At 40.4% G+C, this 19,242-nt stretch overlaps 1 protein-coding gene across 12 annotated transcripts in view; it reads right to left on the bottom strand.

Moving 5' to 3' along the window:
• Window positions 1-19,242, bottom strand: part of DMD (dystrophin) — a 2,362,639-nt gene that overhangs the window by 48,703 nt on the left and 2,294,694 nt on the right. For 10 of the 12 annotated variants that reach the window (XM_070783459.1, XM_070783462.1, XM_070783461.1 and 7 more), the window contains 3 exons: window positions 18,807-18,872; window positions 17,649-17,714; window positions 15,054-15,212 (listed from right to left, as the gene is read on the bottom strand). The exons of 1 other annotated variant lie outside the window; for it this stretch is intronic. In XM_070783459.1, the coding sequence (XP_070639560.1) occupies window positions 15,054-15,212; window positions 17,649-17,714; window positions 18,807-18,872 (291 nt within the window). The remainder of the gene's footprint in view (window positions 1-15,053; window positions 15,213-17,648; window positions 17,715-18,806; window positions 18,873-19,242) is intronic. One more of the 12 variants, XM_070783463.1, reaches the window with a different exon arrangement.

The raw sequence follows: 19,242 nt of genomic DNA, 5'->3' as shown, positions 1-19,242 counted from the left end.
AAATATCAAACTTTCATTATCTGTGGTCAGCAAAAAGCTATAACAGTCTCAAAGAGAATCATAATTTTAAGCTTTGTGTGTCCTGACTTGAGTCCCTCATGAGTAGTTAGACCTGGCCTTAAATTCTCCCAGTAAATTTATCTTGTTGGCCTATTTTTCATTTCCTGGCATGCACTGCTATACACTCTTGCTGTATTTGATCCTATGGTCTCCTCTATTACAATGACAGAAACTAAAGAATCATTTCTATAAAGTCCCAGTACTCACACACAAAAGTTCATGGAAGAACTATTCACAATAGCCATTCAGTGGAAACAACTCAAATGTCCATCAACTACCAGATGAATATTTTAGAATGTAGTATTTCCATATGATGAAATATCACTCAGTAATAAAAAAGAATGAAGTGCTAATACATGCTGTAAACAAAGCTAGTGGAGATGATGGAATTCCAGCTGAGCTATTGAAAATCCTAAAAGATGATGCTGTTAAAGTGCTGCACTCAGTATGTAGACAGATTTGTCAACACTTGGCAGTGGACAAAGGATTGGAAAAGGTCACTTTTCATTCCAACTGCAAAGAAGGCAATGCCAAAGAATGCTCAAACTACCATACAATTGCACTCATTTCACATGCTAACAAGGTTATGCTAAAAACCAAGGTTATGCTAGGTTTCAACAGGAACTGAGAAGTTCTAGATGTACAAGCTGGATTTAGAAAAGGCAGAGGAAACAGATCAAATGGGCAACATTTGCTGGACCATGGAGAAAGCAAGGGAATTCCAAAAAAACCATCTACCTCTTCTTTATTGACTACCCTAAAGTCTTTGACTGTGTGGATCACAACAAACTGTGGAAAATTCTAAAAGAGATGGGACTACCAGAACACCTTACCTGTCTCCAGAGAAACCTGGATATGGATCAGGAAGCAACAGTTAGAATCAGACATGAACAACTAACTGCAAATTGGGAAAGGAGTATGCAAATTGGCTGCATACTGTCACCCTACTTATTTAACTTCTATGCAGAGTACATCATGTGAAATGCCAGGCTGGATAAAGCTCAAGCTGGAATCAAGACTGCTTGGAGAAATATCAACAACCTCAGATACGCAGATGACACCACTGTAATGGCAGAAAGTAAAGAGAAACTAAAGAGCTTCTTCATGAAGGTGAAAGAGGAGAGTGAAAAAGCTGGCTTGAAACTCAACATTCAAAAAATGAAGATCATGGCATCTGCTCCCATCACTTCATGGCAAACAGAAGGTGATAAAATGGAAACAGGACAGATTTTATTTTCCTGGGCTCCAGAATCACTGTGGACAGTGACTACAGTCATGAAATTAAAAGACAGTTGCTCCTCACCAGGAAAGCTATGACAAACCTAGACAGTATATTATAAAGCAGAGACATTACTTTGCCAACAAAAGGTCTACATAGTCAAAGCTATGGTTTTTCTGGTAGTCATGTATGGATGTGAAAGTTAGACCATAAAGAAGGCTGAGCGTTGAAGAATTGATGCTTTAGAACTGTGGTGCTGGAGAAGCCTCTTGAGAGTCCTCTGGACTGCAAGGAGATCAAATAAGTAAATCCTAAAGGCAATGAACCCTGAATATTCATTAGAAGGACTGATGTTGATGCTGACACTCCAATACTTTGGCCATCTGATGCTAAGTGCCAACTCACTGGAAAAGATCCTGATGCTGGGAAAGAATGAGGACAAGAGAAGAGGGAAGCAGAGGATGAGATGGTTGGATAGCATCACTGACTCAATGGACAAGAGTTTGAACAAACTCTGGGAGACAATGGAGGACAGATGAGCCTGGTATGGTTCAGTCCATGGGGTGGCAAAGAGTCGGACACAACTTAGCAATTGAACTAATACATGCTCTAACATAACAGTCCCTTGAAAATATTATGCTACATGAAAGAAGTCAGTTACAAATGACCCCCTATTACATGAAATGTCCAGAATAAACAAATCCATGCAGACAAAGTAGATTATTGATTGTCTAGGGCTAGAGTGTGGTTGTCTTGGAAGAAATGCAGAGTGACTGAAAATTGGTATGGGGTTTCTTTTTGGGGTGAGGAAATTGTTATAAAGTTGGTTATGTGATGATGGTTACACAATTCTGTGAATATACTAATAATTAGGGACTCACACACTTTAAATGGGTTAATTTTATGGTATGTGAATTATATCTTGGTAAAGCTCTTATTAGCTCAGACGGTAAAGCGTCTGCCTACAATGCACGAGACCCGGGTTCAATCCCTGGGTTGGGAAGATCCCCTGGAGAAGGAAATGGCAACCCACTCCAGTACTCTTGCTTGGAAAATCCCATGGATGGAGGAGCCTGGTAGGCTACAGTCCATCGGGTCCCAAAGAGTCGGACACAACTGAGTGACTTCACTTCAAAGCTTTTATAAAAAATAAGTTATAAATTCAAAATTCTACTTCTTATAGAACAAAAGATATTTCCCCAATGAGGTAAATAATTTTCTAATGTTTTCTCCTACTATGGAGAAATCAAGTTTAAGCCATGTACATAAGAGAAACATGGCGTGTACATGCCTACAGAATTTATCTATGCAGACACGTCTAAGGATTTTCAGACAATGAATTTAAAAGAGAGCCCCAAAAATAATCCCAGGAAATCTTAAAGTCTGGGTTAACCTAAACAACTTCAATGTTTTCAGTTGAATGGAAAATGACATAAAGGACCACCCACAGAATGGGAGAAAATATTGCAAACAAAGTGACTGACAAGGGATTAACCTCCAAAATATACAAACAGCTCATGTAGCTCTATGTCAACAAACAAACAACCTAATCAACAAATGGGCAGAAGATCTAAATAGACATTTCTCCAAAGAAGACATACAGATGGCCAAAAGGCACATGAAAAGATGCTCAACATCACTAATTATCAGAGAAATACAAATCTAAACTACAGCGAGGTTATCACCTCACACTGCTCAGAATGGCCATCATCAAAAGGTCTACAAACAATAAATGTTGGAGAGGATGTGGAGAAAAGGGAACCCTCCTACACTGTGGGTGGGAATGTAAATTGGTACAGCCACTATGAAAACCAGTATGGAGATTCCTTAAAAAACTAGAGTTACCATATGATCCAGCAATCCCACTCCTGGTCATATATCCAGAGGAATCTTTAATTTGAAAAGATACATGTGCCCCAGTGTTCACTGATGCACTATTTACAACAGCCAAGACATGGAAATAACCTAAATGTCCACCAACAAATGAATGGATAAAGATGATGTGGTACACATATACATTGGAATACTACTCAGCCATTAAGAATGAAATAATGCCTTTTGCAGCAACATGGATGGACCTAGAGATGCTAAGTGAAGTAAGTCAGAGAAAGACAAATACCATTTGATATCACTTACATGTGAAATCTAAAGAAGATGATACAAATGAACTTAAAAAAACAGAAATAGAGTTACAGATGCAGAAACTGATAGTTTATAGTTACCAGGGAGGGAAGGGGAGGAGAGGGATAACTGGGACTGACACACACACACACAACTTTATATAAAACAAGTAACGGGAAGATTTTTACCATCTGAGCCACCAGGGAAGCCATCATGGAGTGCTACTCAGCAATAAAAAGAAGTGACTACTTACTATATATAAAATAGATAACTAATAAGGACCTACTGTATAGCACAGGGAACTCTACTCATACTCTGGAATGACCTGTATGGTAAAATAATCTAGAAAAGAGTGCATATATGTATATGTGCAACTGATTCATTTTGCTGTACAGCAAAAACTAACACAATATTGTAAATCAACTATACTCCAATAAAAGTTAAAAAGAAGAAAATAAATAGGTTTATTAAAGATTTTGGGCAAAGAACAATAACATATGACATGAGAAAAACAAAGAAGACAGCTGAAAACCAGCCAAAAAATCTGGCAGGCCATAAGAAAAGTCCAAAGGGCATTTATCCATTCCTTTAATGAACACGTATTTCTACACCCAGCACTACAGAGAGAAAGATAAGTGAGACACAGTCCCTTGCCATTCAACAGCTCAGCTTCTAGTGTGTGGGATACTGTTTAGTTTCCTGTAGACAAATCTTATACTACCGGGTAAAAGGGCTGTGAATTATGCTCATTGTTTAAGCTAAGAATAGAGGTTATTTCTATCCTCAAAACAGTCACTTGGAGTTACTCAGAAATTATAGAAAAAGGATCATGTGGATTTACCTATTAACTGCAGTTAGCAGACAGAGTGGTACCAAAAGGTAACCCAGGACTTGAAGATACAGAACTTTAATTATTAACATAGCAGGGGGTAAAAGGGGGAGGGTTTGATAGTCTACAGAAGTCATCCAAGTATATAATTAATACAAAGCAGGAAACCATTTCTAACTTTGCTACTGGTGGAGAACTGGGCCTGGCCAGTTACAATCCAGTACACCAGGAGGTCCTTGGTCTTCTTTCCACATAAGCTCTCTTCCTAGGAGGACCCTGTCTTCTCTCTAGGCTTCCACCTCCAAGCCCATGACCTCACCTCCCCTACCCATTACTTCTCACCTCAATCTAGACTTCTAGCTCTTGACCTGTCTTTTCCACAGTCTCCTGGATGTCCCCATTAGCCATGGGTTCTGTGAGCTTAACCTTGCTACGTACCAAGCCATGCAAAGTTGACAGGTTCATCGTTTATCCTTCCTCTAACATTTCAGTGCCAGAAAACTAATCAGTTTCCTCAAGTAGCATTATACAGGACTGTATTCTCTGCAAACCCGTGCACTCTAGCCTGCCAGGCTCCTCTGTCCATGGGATTTCCCAAGGCAAGAATGCTGGAGTGGGTTGCCATTTCCTTCAACATGTTCAAAATGTATACCTCAATATGTCATCGAGATGAATGTTACACCTGCATTCCTGCTAATATCTTCCCACGTGTTAGTAATACACTTTTGTACCACAACCCAGCAGAGGCCTCAAGTAACTACTAGCCTTTGCATCTAACAACTTAGAAAGCAAAATCCAACAGTAATCATTGTAGAAGCCAAAGTTCCTGTCTTTGGTGCATATGTTTCAAGAGTCAATCAGTTAACGACAATTAAGAACTCCATACAGCAAATTAATTTTGTCAAGTTCTTGGTGGAATTTCTTCTTGCTGGTTTGATTGCAAAGCCAGGTCACTTCCACTGGGATATTCTGTAAAAGCCCTCATATAATTATCTAATCTTATGGGAGATAATTCAATACCTATCTTTGAATTTTCCAGACTAAATCATTTTGGTCTCTGGGATTGTAGGACTTCCCTACTGGAGAAAATCAGGAGTTCAATTTTGTGAGAAAAATCCAAGCTCCATTTGCAGAGACATGAGTACCGACCTGTGAAAGTGAAGTCGCTAAGTCATGTCTGACTCTTTGCGACTCCGTGGACTGTAGCCCACCAGGCTCCTTCCATCCGTGGGATTCTCCAGGCAAGAGTACTGGAGTGGGGTGCTAGTTCTTACCAAAGTGAGTTCCACAGAACACTACAATTGGGCTGATGTCAAGGATGTATAACCATCACTGGGTTTAAACAAAGATAATCATGTTTCTTTACTTCTTTCATCCAACAATGAGAGAGAGACAAATCGTTTCCTCTTAGCCCCCTGCCTGCAGGGAACCTGAAATCAAATTTGAAGCTCAATTATATCAACTAAGCTAATCCCTACTATGTTCATTGCTTTACTATTTCTACTATAGGAATCTTATTGCTACGTTTTTTTAAAAAATCCTTTTTGGAAAGTGAATACATAAAAGCAATATAGGAAATTTCCACTTGAATCTCCTGGGGCAAACAACAGGATGCTCAGAACATAGTTCTTTTTCTCTATCCACTGACCTTGGCTGCTTAGTAGCTTTTCTTGTATGTTCTATGGTTTTTGTTTACTTGTCATGTCCCAGTTGCCTAGTGAAAAAATTCAGACTGCCCCATTCCTCCTTCTCTCATCTTCCCTGGCCTCATTCATCCAGTGACCTTCCCATTTTTTCAGCCCTTCTTCACTTGTGTAAGGGATCCTTAGTTAAGAACCTTGCCATCTTTCAACGAACTGTTGCTCTGTCCTTCTGCCAGTCTCCATGGCTTTAGCTCCCTGCCTACAATCATTTTTCTCCATCATTTCCTCCTCAAAAAGCCCTCACTGCTCAACTGCTTATAGGATAAATACAAACTCCTTTGTCTGACATATAAAACCCTTTCAACAGTGATCTCCAGCTACCATTCCACTACTCTCTTGTTCTTTCCCTCCTGTGCTCTGAACGCACATATCTCATGGTCTCAACAGACTGGAAGGCTCATCCTTACTTCCTCTCTCAGCCTGGAAACTCTGATTCAGCCTTTCTTCAACTCTCTTCAATACAAGCACTTGTAATACTGGGTTACACTTAGTTGTTTACATGTTAATGTCTTTTTTATTACATTTTGAGCTCCATGAGAGTAAGAATCAAGGCTTATCCCTTTTTGTAGTCTTGGTACTTTGAAAAATACATTAAGTATTCACTAACTATCTGGTGAGTTGAGTGGAATGATATCCTCAGGTTTGGAATGTAACTAAATAAAGTTAAGACTATAGTCAGTTCTACTGTAGCATGATGGTCTGGTAATAAAAGCTACAAGAAGGATGAGGGTCTTCATGGAGGATCTAAAAGGGAAACTGGCTTGTAAGAACTTCAGCTTTTATCCAGCCTGTTCTAGGAAGACAATGGCTATACCAGGAAATCGTGAATACTGTTATCACTGGAGGGGTTACTTAGGTTTTTCTCTGAGATAAAGCAATCTTGTTGTTCAGTAACTTAAGTTGTGTCTGACTCTTTTGTGACCCCACAGACTGTAGCCCTCCAGGCTCCTCTGTCCATGGGACTTTCCGGGCAAGAATACTAGAGTGGGTTGCCATTTCCTTCTCCAGGGGATCTTCCTAATTCAAGGATCAAACCAGTGTCTCCTGCATTGGCAGGTGGGTTCTTTACTGCTGAGCCACAAGGGAAGCCTGAAGCAATCCTTATGCCTATCTAATTTCCTGTGCCAAGGCCTAAGCTCACCAGTTTTACTTTTGTTATCATTTCTAAGATATCTAAGACACAAGACCCTAAAATGGAGTGATACCTCCAATCTTTAAAAAATATATATTTCCCACTTAAACAGAATGAGTATTTGCACCTAAAACTTCATGCTGTTGTCCATCAACAGACAAATGGATAAAGAAGATGTGGTACATACACACACAATGGAATATTACTCAGCCATAAAAAAGAGTGAAATAATGCCATTTGCAACAACATGGATGGACCTAGAGATTATCATACTAAATGAAGTCAGACAAAGACTAATATATCACTTATATGTGGAATTTAAGAAACAGTACAAATGAATTTATTTAAAGAACACAAAAAGACTCACAAGACATAGAAACCAAACCTATAGTTACCAAAAGGGAAGAGAGGGAGGGATAAAGTACAGTTTGGGATTAACAGATACTACCATATATAAAATAAACAACAAGGATTTACCATATAGCGTAGGGAACTATATACAGTATCTTGTGATAACCTATAATGGCAAAAAAGTACACACATACACACATACTTCAATTACTTTGCTATACACCTGAAACACAATATTGTAAATCATCTATACTTCAATTTTAAAAAAAGATTAGAATCTAAGTTAAATTGTCTGTTTACAGAGGATTATAATATGCACATTAAAACCATCTTTACTGTGAAAAAGAAAAATTTCTTCAAAAAAACCTCAGGCTGCTCCCCAAAAAGGTTGAGGGTCACATTAACACATTTAGTGTAACAAGACAGTTAAAAAGAGGGAGAGCTCAGATAAAGGAGGAAATAAATTGTCATTCAACATCATTCATCCACATCCATGAATGGGATAGGATGAACTGGTCCCCCTGAGCTTTGGTTAACTCAGGATAAACTGAAGGAACTTGGGTTACTGGGTTGCTTAGTTGGAAACCGAGCCTCTGAATCATGGTGACCCCGCCCCATGCAACTGTCCTCCCAGCCTGAGGCAAGCTTATTAAATGCAGTAGGTATGTCCTTCAGCTTCTCTTGCCATGAAAGATATTGGTGGTCTGATGTATGTGGGAAAACTAGCTCCCTTTATCTTAAAGCCCTTTGTTTTGGGGGCTCATAGTGCCAAGTGGCATTAGGCCCCAGTTTCATTAAATGTCTCATACACTGCTCTTTTGAATTTATAAAACTGTAAAGACCAACTATGAGAATCAGAATCTACCAGTGATGTCTACTAGATAGTGACCATGCACTGTTACCTTCCTCACCCTTGTTCCTTACCCAGACTTCGTCACCTACAACAGCGTTTTCGGAGGTGCTCCTGATTGGGCTTCCCTGGTGGCTCAGATGGTAAAGAATCTGCCTGCAGTACAGGAGACCTGGGTTCAATTCCTGGGTTGAGAAGATCCCCTGGAGAAGGAAATGGCAACCCACTCCAGTATTCTTGCCTGGAGAATCCCACAGAGAGAGGAGCCTAGTGGGCTACTGTCCGTAGGGTCATAAAGAGTCCGACATGACTGAGCGACTAACTCTTCCACTTCTCTTGCTCAAAACAAGGCCTCCTCCTGTGCCCTGTGCCTCTTTCCCTCCTGTCTACTCTTGGAAAAGCTCTCTTCCCCCCTTTTATTCTGGCATATTCCTCCAGCATGTGTAAAGTTATTAGGGATCTTTAAGTAGAACAAAAAGACCAAATGAACACTGCACGGCACCCTGTGAAATAATCCCAACCACGGATTACAAATATTTGCATATGTAGAGAGCTGGGAGAACGACAGCCAGAGGACAAGGCTGGAAAAAGATTCACTTTTCTCTACATGTCTTTGGATTTCCCATAATGTGCATGAATTACTTACTAAAATAATAAAAGGAATTATATAAACATTTTAGTGTTTACATCTTCTAGAGTTCTACCAAGCCCAGTGTTCTCCTTCTGCCATGCGCTCCCTGGGTAGATAAATTTACCCTCAGTCTCAACTACCAGTTGTGAGCTGGTGACTCACAGATCTGTTCTCTCTGGCCCACACCCCTCCCGCAAGCTTCACAGTTTCACTCCTCCCTGTCACACATTTGTCCGTGGGTATGTCACCAGAAGGGCTTCCCAGGTGGCTCAGTGGAAAAGAATCTGCCTGCCAATGCAGGAGACGAAGGTTCGATCCCTGGAGTGGGAAGATCCCCTGGAGAAGGGAATGGCAACCCACTCCAGTATTCTTGCCTGGAGAATTCCATGGATGGGGGCCCTGGCAGGCTACAGTCCATAGGGTCACAAAAAGTTGGACATGATCTAGCAACTCAACAAACATCACCAGAACCTCAAACTCGATGTCTTCTGCACCCCATTCACCATCTTCCAGTGACTCAACCTTGAGGAAGGCCCTCGATAAATCCTGCTGAATCGAAGGGCAAACTCTCAATTTATCAGTAGACAGCTCCTCCTGAGTTGTCAGTCCCAGCTGTCCACAAACCTTGTTGTGCCTCATCCAGAATTGGGGCTCATTCCTTCCCTCCCCAGATCCAACTAACCAGCCAGCCACACAGCCCTACCCCTCCCCCAAAATATCCCTCACCCCTTTTCTATTACCTTCCTGTAGGCCCTTATCTCTTTCCTGGGCTTCCATGCTCCCTGCCAATATGACTCCTTCTTCCAGGATTGTGCTTTTCAAAGTCCTCACCCACTCCCAGCCCCATCCACACACAGCTGTCCAGTCATGCATATAAGTCTAACAGGATCAATCCTGGCTCACCCTGGTGTGGGGGGCGGCGTGCAGGAGGCCCCTACTCCTCAGCACCTCATCACATCTTTGTCCATCCCCACCTGGCCTTGCTGACCTGTCTGGCTTTGTCTCTTCCCATTCCCTGCCTTGTTACAGAAGACACACCACAGTTTACAGTTTCCAAATATCCTGTGCTGTTCCTCCCCACATCTCTGTGGTGGAATGCCCACTCATGACCCCCTTTAGCTTCATCTTGGCCATCTCCTCACCATCATGTGAGTCTCGCACAAAGACCTAAGAAAGGAACATGGAATAAAGATATCCTGAGATTGTGAAGATTGAAAACCAGCAGACTCTGGCCCGGTCATCATGTCATTTGTAAGGGAAAGCAACAGGATTATGATCACCAGCTAGTGTAATTCAGTGGTATAAGTAGCCAATCTTGAATTTCTCTGAATATAACATTAACGATCTTACATAGCCATTGGAGGAATGAAAAGGATCAAGGGAATACTCACATTTAGGCTGCATAATGACTGGCTGCCCAACAACAAGATATATGAAAGGTACTGAGTAGGTAGGTACTAGAAGTCCAGATTCCCCTGGCATCATATAATATCTACTAACCATCTTAATTAACTGTAGACTTCGCAGTGAATCTGGTTAGTATTTACCCTCCTTTTAGACTTGGGAACAATCTAATCAATTTGATGTGCAGGCAGCAGAATGACAATGAGGTTTTGTCTTTCATAACAGTTACCTTTTTCATTGCCAGGGTCCTACCTAGAATCTCACAGCAAGTCTGAGTTCATTTAGACAGTGCAGAGAAAAATACCTTGGAATTTGACACTACAGATTTAAGTCAGGAGATTGCAGGCTTTCATCTATGCATGAAAAAGTAAACTTTGGGTTTGCAATGCCAAAGACACACAGTGGAGCAAATTCTCAGTATCCAACTGGGCTCAACCAAAGAGGTGAATCAGAATTATCTGTGGTATGAGAGAGAGACGTTATGCAGAAGTGAAACATTACAGACTGTAGAAGTCACTAGTCACTCAAATTTATGAGAGATGCTATTGAGAAAATTCTGAGTCAGACTTAGCTTCTGCTCAGAGCTTTCACCTTATCTTTGTAGCATAAGCCACGAATCAGAGAATGCTGGGGAGGAGGGTGGAGACAGGCAGGGCTTAGGATTTGGAAAATGAATTTTGAGCATTCTAAACTTATGACAAAGCAATGCTTGGTGCTCATCAAAGACGTTTAAAAAGGGGAAGTATTCTGAAAAGCAAGTAGAAGAAAAGCTTCCAAAAGGCTTTTCTCTATGAAATTAGGTTTTAAGAAGAGTTTTCACCAAAACTAAATGCAAGAGTGTAACAATGAAAATAAATTCAGCTTCATTTCCATTCATTTATCCATTAATTTATTCAACAAATATTTATTGAATGCTATGTGCAACAATTGGGAGAAATGGAATTCTAAAGACAGAGATAAGATACCCCTAGGATACTTCCTAATTAGCCATTTTCTGTTTTTCAAGGTGATGGTGGGGAGGTGTCATGAATAAGAATAACAGAATTCAGTAACATATCTAGTCAGGAATGGAGATCTTCAAGCCTCCTTCCTTTGCTGTCCTTTGGAGATAAGCCCTTGCTACAGAATAAAGGAACACAAAGTACCCATATACATATGTCCAGAGGACCCAAGACACTCTCAGTTTTCAATATCCTTTCCCATTTGCTCTAAATGTGTGCTTGTATTTGTTCAATTATGCAGCCAATTTGACTAGGGAAATACAGCCAGCTTGGTGGGCAACTAATGACCTCCTGGGTTCTCTCAGAGGAAAGACAGGAAATGGAGAGTTACAGGCTCCTTAGGCAACACTGAAGTCGGATCATGAAGACAAAGCCATGCCTCTTTGAAGCTCTTTGAGAAGTGCAAGAAGACAGGAGCGGCTAGAGCAAAGAAAATCAGAGGCTACTTTCAGGAGAGGATCTCAGCAGAGCAGCAGTCCCCAATCTCTTTGGTACCAGGGACTGAGTTTGTGGACGATAGTTTTTGCACAGACCAGGGCTGCGTGGGGGTGGTTTTGGGATGATTCAAGCGCTTTTGCTGCCACTGATCTGACAGGAGGTACTGGTCCGTGGTCCAGAGGTTGGGGACCCTTGCTGCAGACACATTTCTTTGGGACTGGTATGAAGTGAAGACATGACAAAGCAGAGAAAGAAGGAAGCTCATCCTGACCTTTAGTTGAGGGTCAAAATAACTTACAGAAAGACTGGCACCAACACCAGATTCATTTTGGATTTCTGAGCAGCCCTGGAATATTTTCTTTTTTCTTTCTTTCAGAGAACATACCATTTCATTTTAAGGGAATGGCCTTGGATACTTTGTGTGATGCTTTTGAATGGTGGGGCCGGAGAAGACTTTTGAGAATCCCTTGGACAGCAAGGAGATCAAACCAGTCAACCCTAAAGGAAATCAGTCCTGAATATTCACTGGAAGGACTAATGCTGAAGCTCCAATACTTTGGCTACCTGATGCGAAGAGCTGACTCTTTGGAAAAGACCCTGATGCTAGGAAAGACTGAAGGCAGGAGGAGAAAGGGGCAGCAGAGGATGAGATGCTTAGAAAGCATCACCAATTCAGTGGACATGAATTTAAGCAAACTCTGGGAGATAGTGATGGACAGGGAGGCCTGGCATGCTGCAGTCCATGGGATCACAAAGAGTCAGACATGACTTAGTGACTGAACAACAAATTAGATGTCTTTTGGGGTAAGGTGGTTATCACTGTGCCACAGGTAGATGAATAGGTTTATTCATGTGTAGTCCTAAAAATATTCCCTCCAGTATAAGTACCTTCATGGAATGTGCTACAATTCTACGTAAATGATACTTATATAAGATGACTCTTCTTTATGCTAGGGCGCAAGGCAGAGTTGACTATTCTGAGTCAGAAAATCTGGATCTGGAGTTGGTTCTTCCACTGGCTGTCTGAAATTTAGGTCAAGCCATTTGAACCCCTCTGAACCTACATTTTCTTATCAATCTTCTACATAGCACTTTTAGGAAGATGGAATGACCCAAAATGCACTACAGTGCTCTGAAAATGATGAAATGCTAATATAAACGATAGTTTCAGTACTCTTCACCAATACTCTTTGGCCTGGTTGTAATGGTATGGAGGGAAGGTGCAGCAGTAATAAAACAGAACTCTTGACCAACGAGATAGAAAGACATGGAGCACAACGGACATTCACATAGTAGAAAAATATTCTCAGCCCTGGGTAACATCAAATTCTATTTATAATACCAATACCAGCTTTTCTTCCTATTTGACTTTGATTCCTAAAATAATTAAAGACTTAACATAAATGAATACTAATGACACTCAATACAGTAAAGGGAAAGGTTTTATCTACCATGATATTCACTGTCAGTCTTACATATAAAGCCCCAAATAATGTTACTGTTAAAACCAACAGAATGCTCAGTATTCCCTCCTGAATGGTACCTGTGTGATCTCTTTTCTGTATTCTTACCTCAGGCTTTTACCAAAAATTTCTGGAAAACCCACTAAAGAGTCGCACTGTGCTAAGCACGATAGGGGACATTAACATGATTAAGACACAGTCCTTATTCCAAAGGCATTCACTGTCTCCATTAGAGAGAGGTGGGGTGTGTGGGGGTGGTGGTGGCAGGTAGCTGATAAAAAAGCTAACTGAAACGAAGTTCATGGAGAAAGATCCAAGGCATTATGAAGATCTAGACAAACGACAGATTACTTCCAAATGCAGGGACCGATTAGTACAGTGATAACCACTTTACCCTGAAAGACATCTAATTTGTTGTTGTTGTTCAGTCGCTAAGTCATGTCCAACTTTTTGCGACCCCGTGGACTAGACAAATGACAGATTACTTCCAAATGCAGCCCCATCTGCTAGGAGCTTGGTGGGGAAAATCATTCTGAGCAATGGCGTGGAGGATGGCAGCTAGGCTAAGAAGCAAGCTTGAGCTGAACCCTGAAAGTGGATGAGAGCAGGATGCATTCAGAAACAGTAGTTACAATAGCACAGCCAGAATCTAGGTACACAAGATGACGACAGTGTAAAAAACCAGGTCAAGAGAAAATTGTGGAAGGCTGAAAATATCCAGCTGAGAAGCTAGGTTTTTTAAAAAAGATGCAGAAATCTAGTCAAGGAAGAATGCCATGATGGCTCTTGGGACTGGGAAGATGCACAACTACCATCAGTAGGGAGGATATAGTGGGGGTGAGAGACAGACTAGAGGCAAGCCGACCAGGTAAGGAGCTCCGGCCACAGGTCAGAGGAACTGAGAGCTACACAGAGGCCCGGGGCAGCAGCAAGCAATGGATGAAGGGCAGTTTGCCTTTTCATCTTCAGGTGACACAGTCCCCAAGGGCACTTGGTTCTCAGACATACTGTGTTGCTAAGATGAAGAGGTCTTTGTGCCTTGGGCTAAACCAAAGACATGAAAGTACTCTAGTCCCACAAATTTGAGCCACTGCTCCTTTACAGACCTGCCTGGTGGCATCTGTCTAAAGAAGGCACACTGAGTTAGAAGTGATCACATGCAAAAGCCTTTCTTAAGCAAGGGCCCTGTGATGTCATACACATAACACAAAAGCAAAGTCCAATGATTCACATCATTCTGATGCCACACAACATGCCAAACCTTTATATCTTTGTCCTCTGTGGAGTCATAAATTTTGTTTTTAACTTTTATATAATTTCTTGTCTTTTCCCATGAACATCTTTTTCAAGTGATGACTGACAACTAGAATTATCTCACTAACCTGCTAGGATGGTGAGCATAAATGATTTCTGTATTTGATGATGGAAAATAAGATGACTAATTCATCCCCAAATATGACCAGTGAGCCTCCTTTCGTAAATGCTTTAAGATAGGTAATATGCCCAAACACATGTACACATTGTATCATCAGAAAATTAAATGACCTACTTTGTTCTTAAACTCTATTCTCAAATATGAGATCAAAGCCTCTAAAATACATGCAGCAAATCAAATACCACCACGAGCATTCATTTCTTTAATACCTAATGTATGAATTCTTACTTATGCTATTACATTCATTTTCTTCTTTCAGATGACAGAAAAAGAGACTCTGTTAAATGGAGCTAAACAGATTATTGGAGAAAACAGTTAGACATAGAATGAGTCTAAGTGAAGATTCCTGGCACTTTTCTATGTGTGCAAGTGTATGCGCTCTGCATCCCAATGACAAAGCTAGAAAGAAAACTCACCTGTTTTCTTCCTCAAGATCTGCTAGGATTCTCTCTAGCTCCCCTCTTTCCTCACTCTCTAAGGAAATCAAGATCTGGGCAGGACTACGAGGCTGGCTCAGGGGGGAGTCCTGGTTCAAACTTTGGCAGTAATGCTGGATTAACAAATGTTCATCATCTCTGGAAAATAAAATCAAAGGTTTTGGTTTTTTCCCCCCTTATTTTGCTTTGGGGGGCAGGGACTCGGGCGTCTACTTTAAAATTGAAACAGTTATTTGCTCTTAACAATTAATTAGACCCTTTTTCCTGCTTTTAAAGACATTTTGATACTCTTGAGGTTGTGGTTCTACCCTCCTATTGGTGACAGTTTCAAGTGTTTCTTGCTCAGATTTTCCATCGAATCTGGGTGGTCGATTTACATGAGTAAATCAATGGCTTCAATTTCTTAACCCCACTGAAGCAGGATGGTAACAATAATGAAACTATACATTAAATGACTATTTCATTCAATTATTGTTTAGCTAGAAAAACAAAAATCAGCAGGAAAAAAAAAGAGCCATTAACGTGACTTATTAAGAGAGGACTGAACAACTCATTCCTTAGAGCAGCTTCGAAAGACTAATCTTCAGGAACAAAGAGGCCAAAGGCTTGTATTTTGGGAGGCAGCTGCCATCTTTCTTTATATCCGTGGATTCTCTAATACACAGGAGAAATTATTTTCTAAATGCACTGCCCGTAGCTCCCGAAAAGCCTGCGTACCTCTGAGTTACAAGAAATTCATCCTGTTCTTAATGAGAGGCTAAAATCCTTTGTTTCTGGCTAGATATCAGTAAGATAATACATTAATATTTCCCTCTCCACACCTGTTTAATTTCCTTTTCTCATCTCTGACTCTGAGCTGAAAAAATTTTGGATACTTGGGGAAAAAATCCTCCTCATTTAAATGATCTTGGTCCATCAGGTCAGATAACTGGTTGGTAAGTTAAAATTAAAATAATGACTGGGTGTTAAAAATAAACATTTAAGTTAAGTCAACCGATCTACCAAACCTCTTCCCCTGACCTGACCCTAAGATTTCATGTTATTCCTAAGCAACACTGAGTCAGAATGGATACTATGCCCTCAGAATAAGCTACAGCTAAATTTTGCTTAAAAATAAACCAAACGCAGTTTGGCCAACTAATCTGCTAGCCCTCTTCCCAAATTCTGAAGGGATATTGTGAGGACTTTCCATGTTTAATTATAACAGATAGTTATAATTCAACTTCTCTTACTGTTCTCTTGGGCAGTCAATGAATGGCAGCCATTCTTATATAGATACAACTGGAATCACTGTGAATGTACTACAGCTTCTAACATTCAAATCAGTGATCCAAAGAACCAAATCATTCAGGTTGCTTACATTTAGTTGATTCTTTGTTTACATATCTTTCTGTCAAAGTAGTTTATACATTAATACTATTAATACTTTCCCCCACAGCTCAGAAAGAGAATGTACCACAGTTTTATTTCCGGGCAAAGGCTTTTTTGTTTAGTATAACTATGAATGGCTGAGTGTTGACTCTATTATCACCTTGATCACCTTTATGTACCAGAGGAGATGACTTATTCTCATGCCTTCAATAACTAGCTATGTATAAGTGCTACTTGGGTACTATTGCCTTCGGTCTAATCCTTATACAGGCTGTTTCTCATTTGACTGTGACTGTGGGTTGCCACACCAAGTACATGTGATAAATTTACCATTTTCCCCTTTGCCTAGATTCTCTATGACAAAATGGTGAGACATCCGTAACTTAGGAAACTAACATCATCATTGTACCTTGACTAGATTTCATCTCTGTAAGTTGTCTCTTCAGTTCCCAGTTTGTCCTCCATAGAAGCTTCTCAATCTGCTCCCTCCACCTCAGGCTCTCGGTTCACGGCAGGACTCCTCAGTACTCCTTATGGTCAATACTACCCTTACACCGTAATGAAGCCTCTGTTCCCCTGCCATCGCTGTGTTCTCTGCCACTCTGAGCACCACTCTCTCACCTTCTTTAATATTGGACAGGCCTGGAGTATCATCCCACTACAAAACCGTGACCTCAATTTGTACTTCCTCTTCTGAAACGCTTCACAAGACTGCCTCAGTTTGTTTAGCTCATGAAGATGCTCAATCGCAAAAAAACCTGCTAGCTAGGTTCTCTACAGGAAAATGCCCATCTAGCTACCCCATGGGAATACCAGTGCAGCTATTCCAAGATTATAGTTCTAGTGCCCATGGATGGAGCTATCACTTGAAAAATTAACATCCAGTCCCTTTAAAAATCCCACAGGTTTGGGCAAAGAGTAAACATTTCATACAGTTTCGGTGTTTGAGACCCTACAATTTGTGGTAGTATAACACTGAATGAGGGGAAGGCAAAATGTCTGGGAACATTTATGCCACAGTTAGGAGGAGCTCATTCTGTGTTGGGATGTCAAGAGTTAAAGAAAAAAAAGCCAATGAGCGTCTCCCAGAAAGATCTAATGAATATAAATGCTAATTCCTATCTTCTGTGCTACCCTATGTCTAAATCCCTCCAAGCAATTTCATGGTCAGGAACATTTTGTAAAAAGAGACAGGATACTTACATGCTCTCATTAGGAGAGATGCTATCATTTAGATAAGATCCACTGCTGTTTTCCATTTCTGCTAGCCTGATAAAAAACGTAAAAGCTCATTAAAACTTCTGTGACTTCTTAGACTCTATTCAAGACCTAATCGAACATTCCTGAAAACTAAAGGATAAATCATGTCAAGAAGAGAAAGGAATCCTTCATATTTAAAGGATGTGTGTGTTGGCCTAGCCGTTTGAGGTGAGTGGTGGACCCCAGCTAGTTAAGCAGGTTTACATTTATGGTATAAATTACAAGAGAAGTTGCATTCTTTTTTCCTTCACAGGTTGATCTTTCTTTCGCTGAGAAGAGGCCTCTGTTTTCATGGGACAAGCTTCCTTCACAACAAACACACTCCATACCTTCCACTACCCCATGTGTTTTTAAAGACAATTAAAGCTTTCCACTGATGACAGAATGATACATAGCTAGTTAATACATCCCATGGTTGATAAACACGTTCAGCAGTTAAAATATTGATAAAAGATAATTCACAGTCAGCTCTCTACACATTCTGCCACCAATTTTTACCTTTAAAAACCTCCTTCACCTCAAACAATAATAGTCTTTTTACAACTTGAAAGTTAACCAAACTCTTAACAGATGTACTTAACAGGCATATTTTACAATTAGCAATTTAGTTCTTAGATATAAAAGTTACCTCGAACACAAAGAACATGAGACAGAAAGGTCCAAGGATTAGGAAAAGTAATGATTCTCTTCTTTACACCACATTTTGTCAAATACACACAGAAATCAAAGCCAATGCTTTCATATTCTGCATATAACACAGTATCATTTCTTCACATACTTATGTCTGGTCTAGCAGTTTTCTAAGAAGGGTAGATGATTTCTAAGTCAATTGATTACACGTGCTCAGTATATAGAACATAACAAAGCTCTCAAAATGTTTAAAGGCCGGGGTTAGGGCAGATTGTTCTGGACTGAAGCGCTCATTGGTGTTCAAAAACAACATGCAGTTGGAATGGCATGCACGTTAGAGGGCAAGGTGATTAGTAGAAATCAGACAAGATTGGGCAAAAAAGAAAAGATTTGTTTAAAATTATTATAGGTTAGCTTTCCTTGGTTAGTTACTTCAATCAATATTTGCCTGGCATTCAACTAGTCTCATACCTGCTAGCATAATGTTCAATGCGTGAATGAGTATCATCGTGTGAAAGCTGAGGGGACGAGGCAGGCCTATAAGGCAGAAAATGTGATTAGTCACAGATACCATCCATTAATGGAGAAAAAAAAAACCCACCCCGCAGTTCTGTTATATACACGGCCTAGAATGCTTTCAGCCTAAAACTATGAATAAGGTACACATCTGGTTGTCTCTATATCTTAGAGAGATCATCAAGTATTGACAAGCTAGGTTTGACAGATGATTGGTCATCCTTTTGCTTTTCTCAAAAGCCACAAGGAGGGATCACAAACTTCTCTGGCAAGTTTTAATGATAGAAAAGGTCAAGGAGACAGTCTCTACATGACATTCAGTCTCATCTTGTCATGTCTCATTGTCTATAGCTCTGAAATTGTGTTAGCAGTATATGGTTTAAAACTTTAC

Source organism: Bos indicus, chromosome X (assembly GCF_029378745.1).
Source record: "Bos indicus isolate NIAB-ARS_2022 breed Sahiwal x Tharparkar chromosome X, NIAB-ARS_B.indTharparkar_mat_pri_1.0, whole genome shotgun sequence".
NCBI classification, from domain to species: Eukaryota; Metazoa; Chordata; class Mammalia; order Artiodactyla; family Bovidae; genus Bos; species Bos indicus.
The sequence above is the reverse complement of the archived record's forward strand: the minus strand, read 5'-3'. Positions and strand labels throughout refer to the sequence as shown.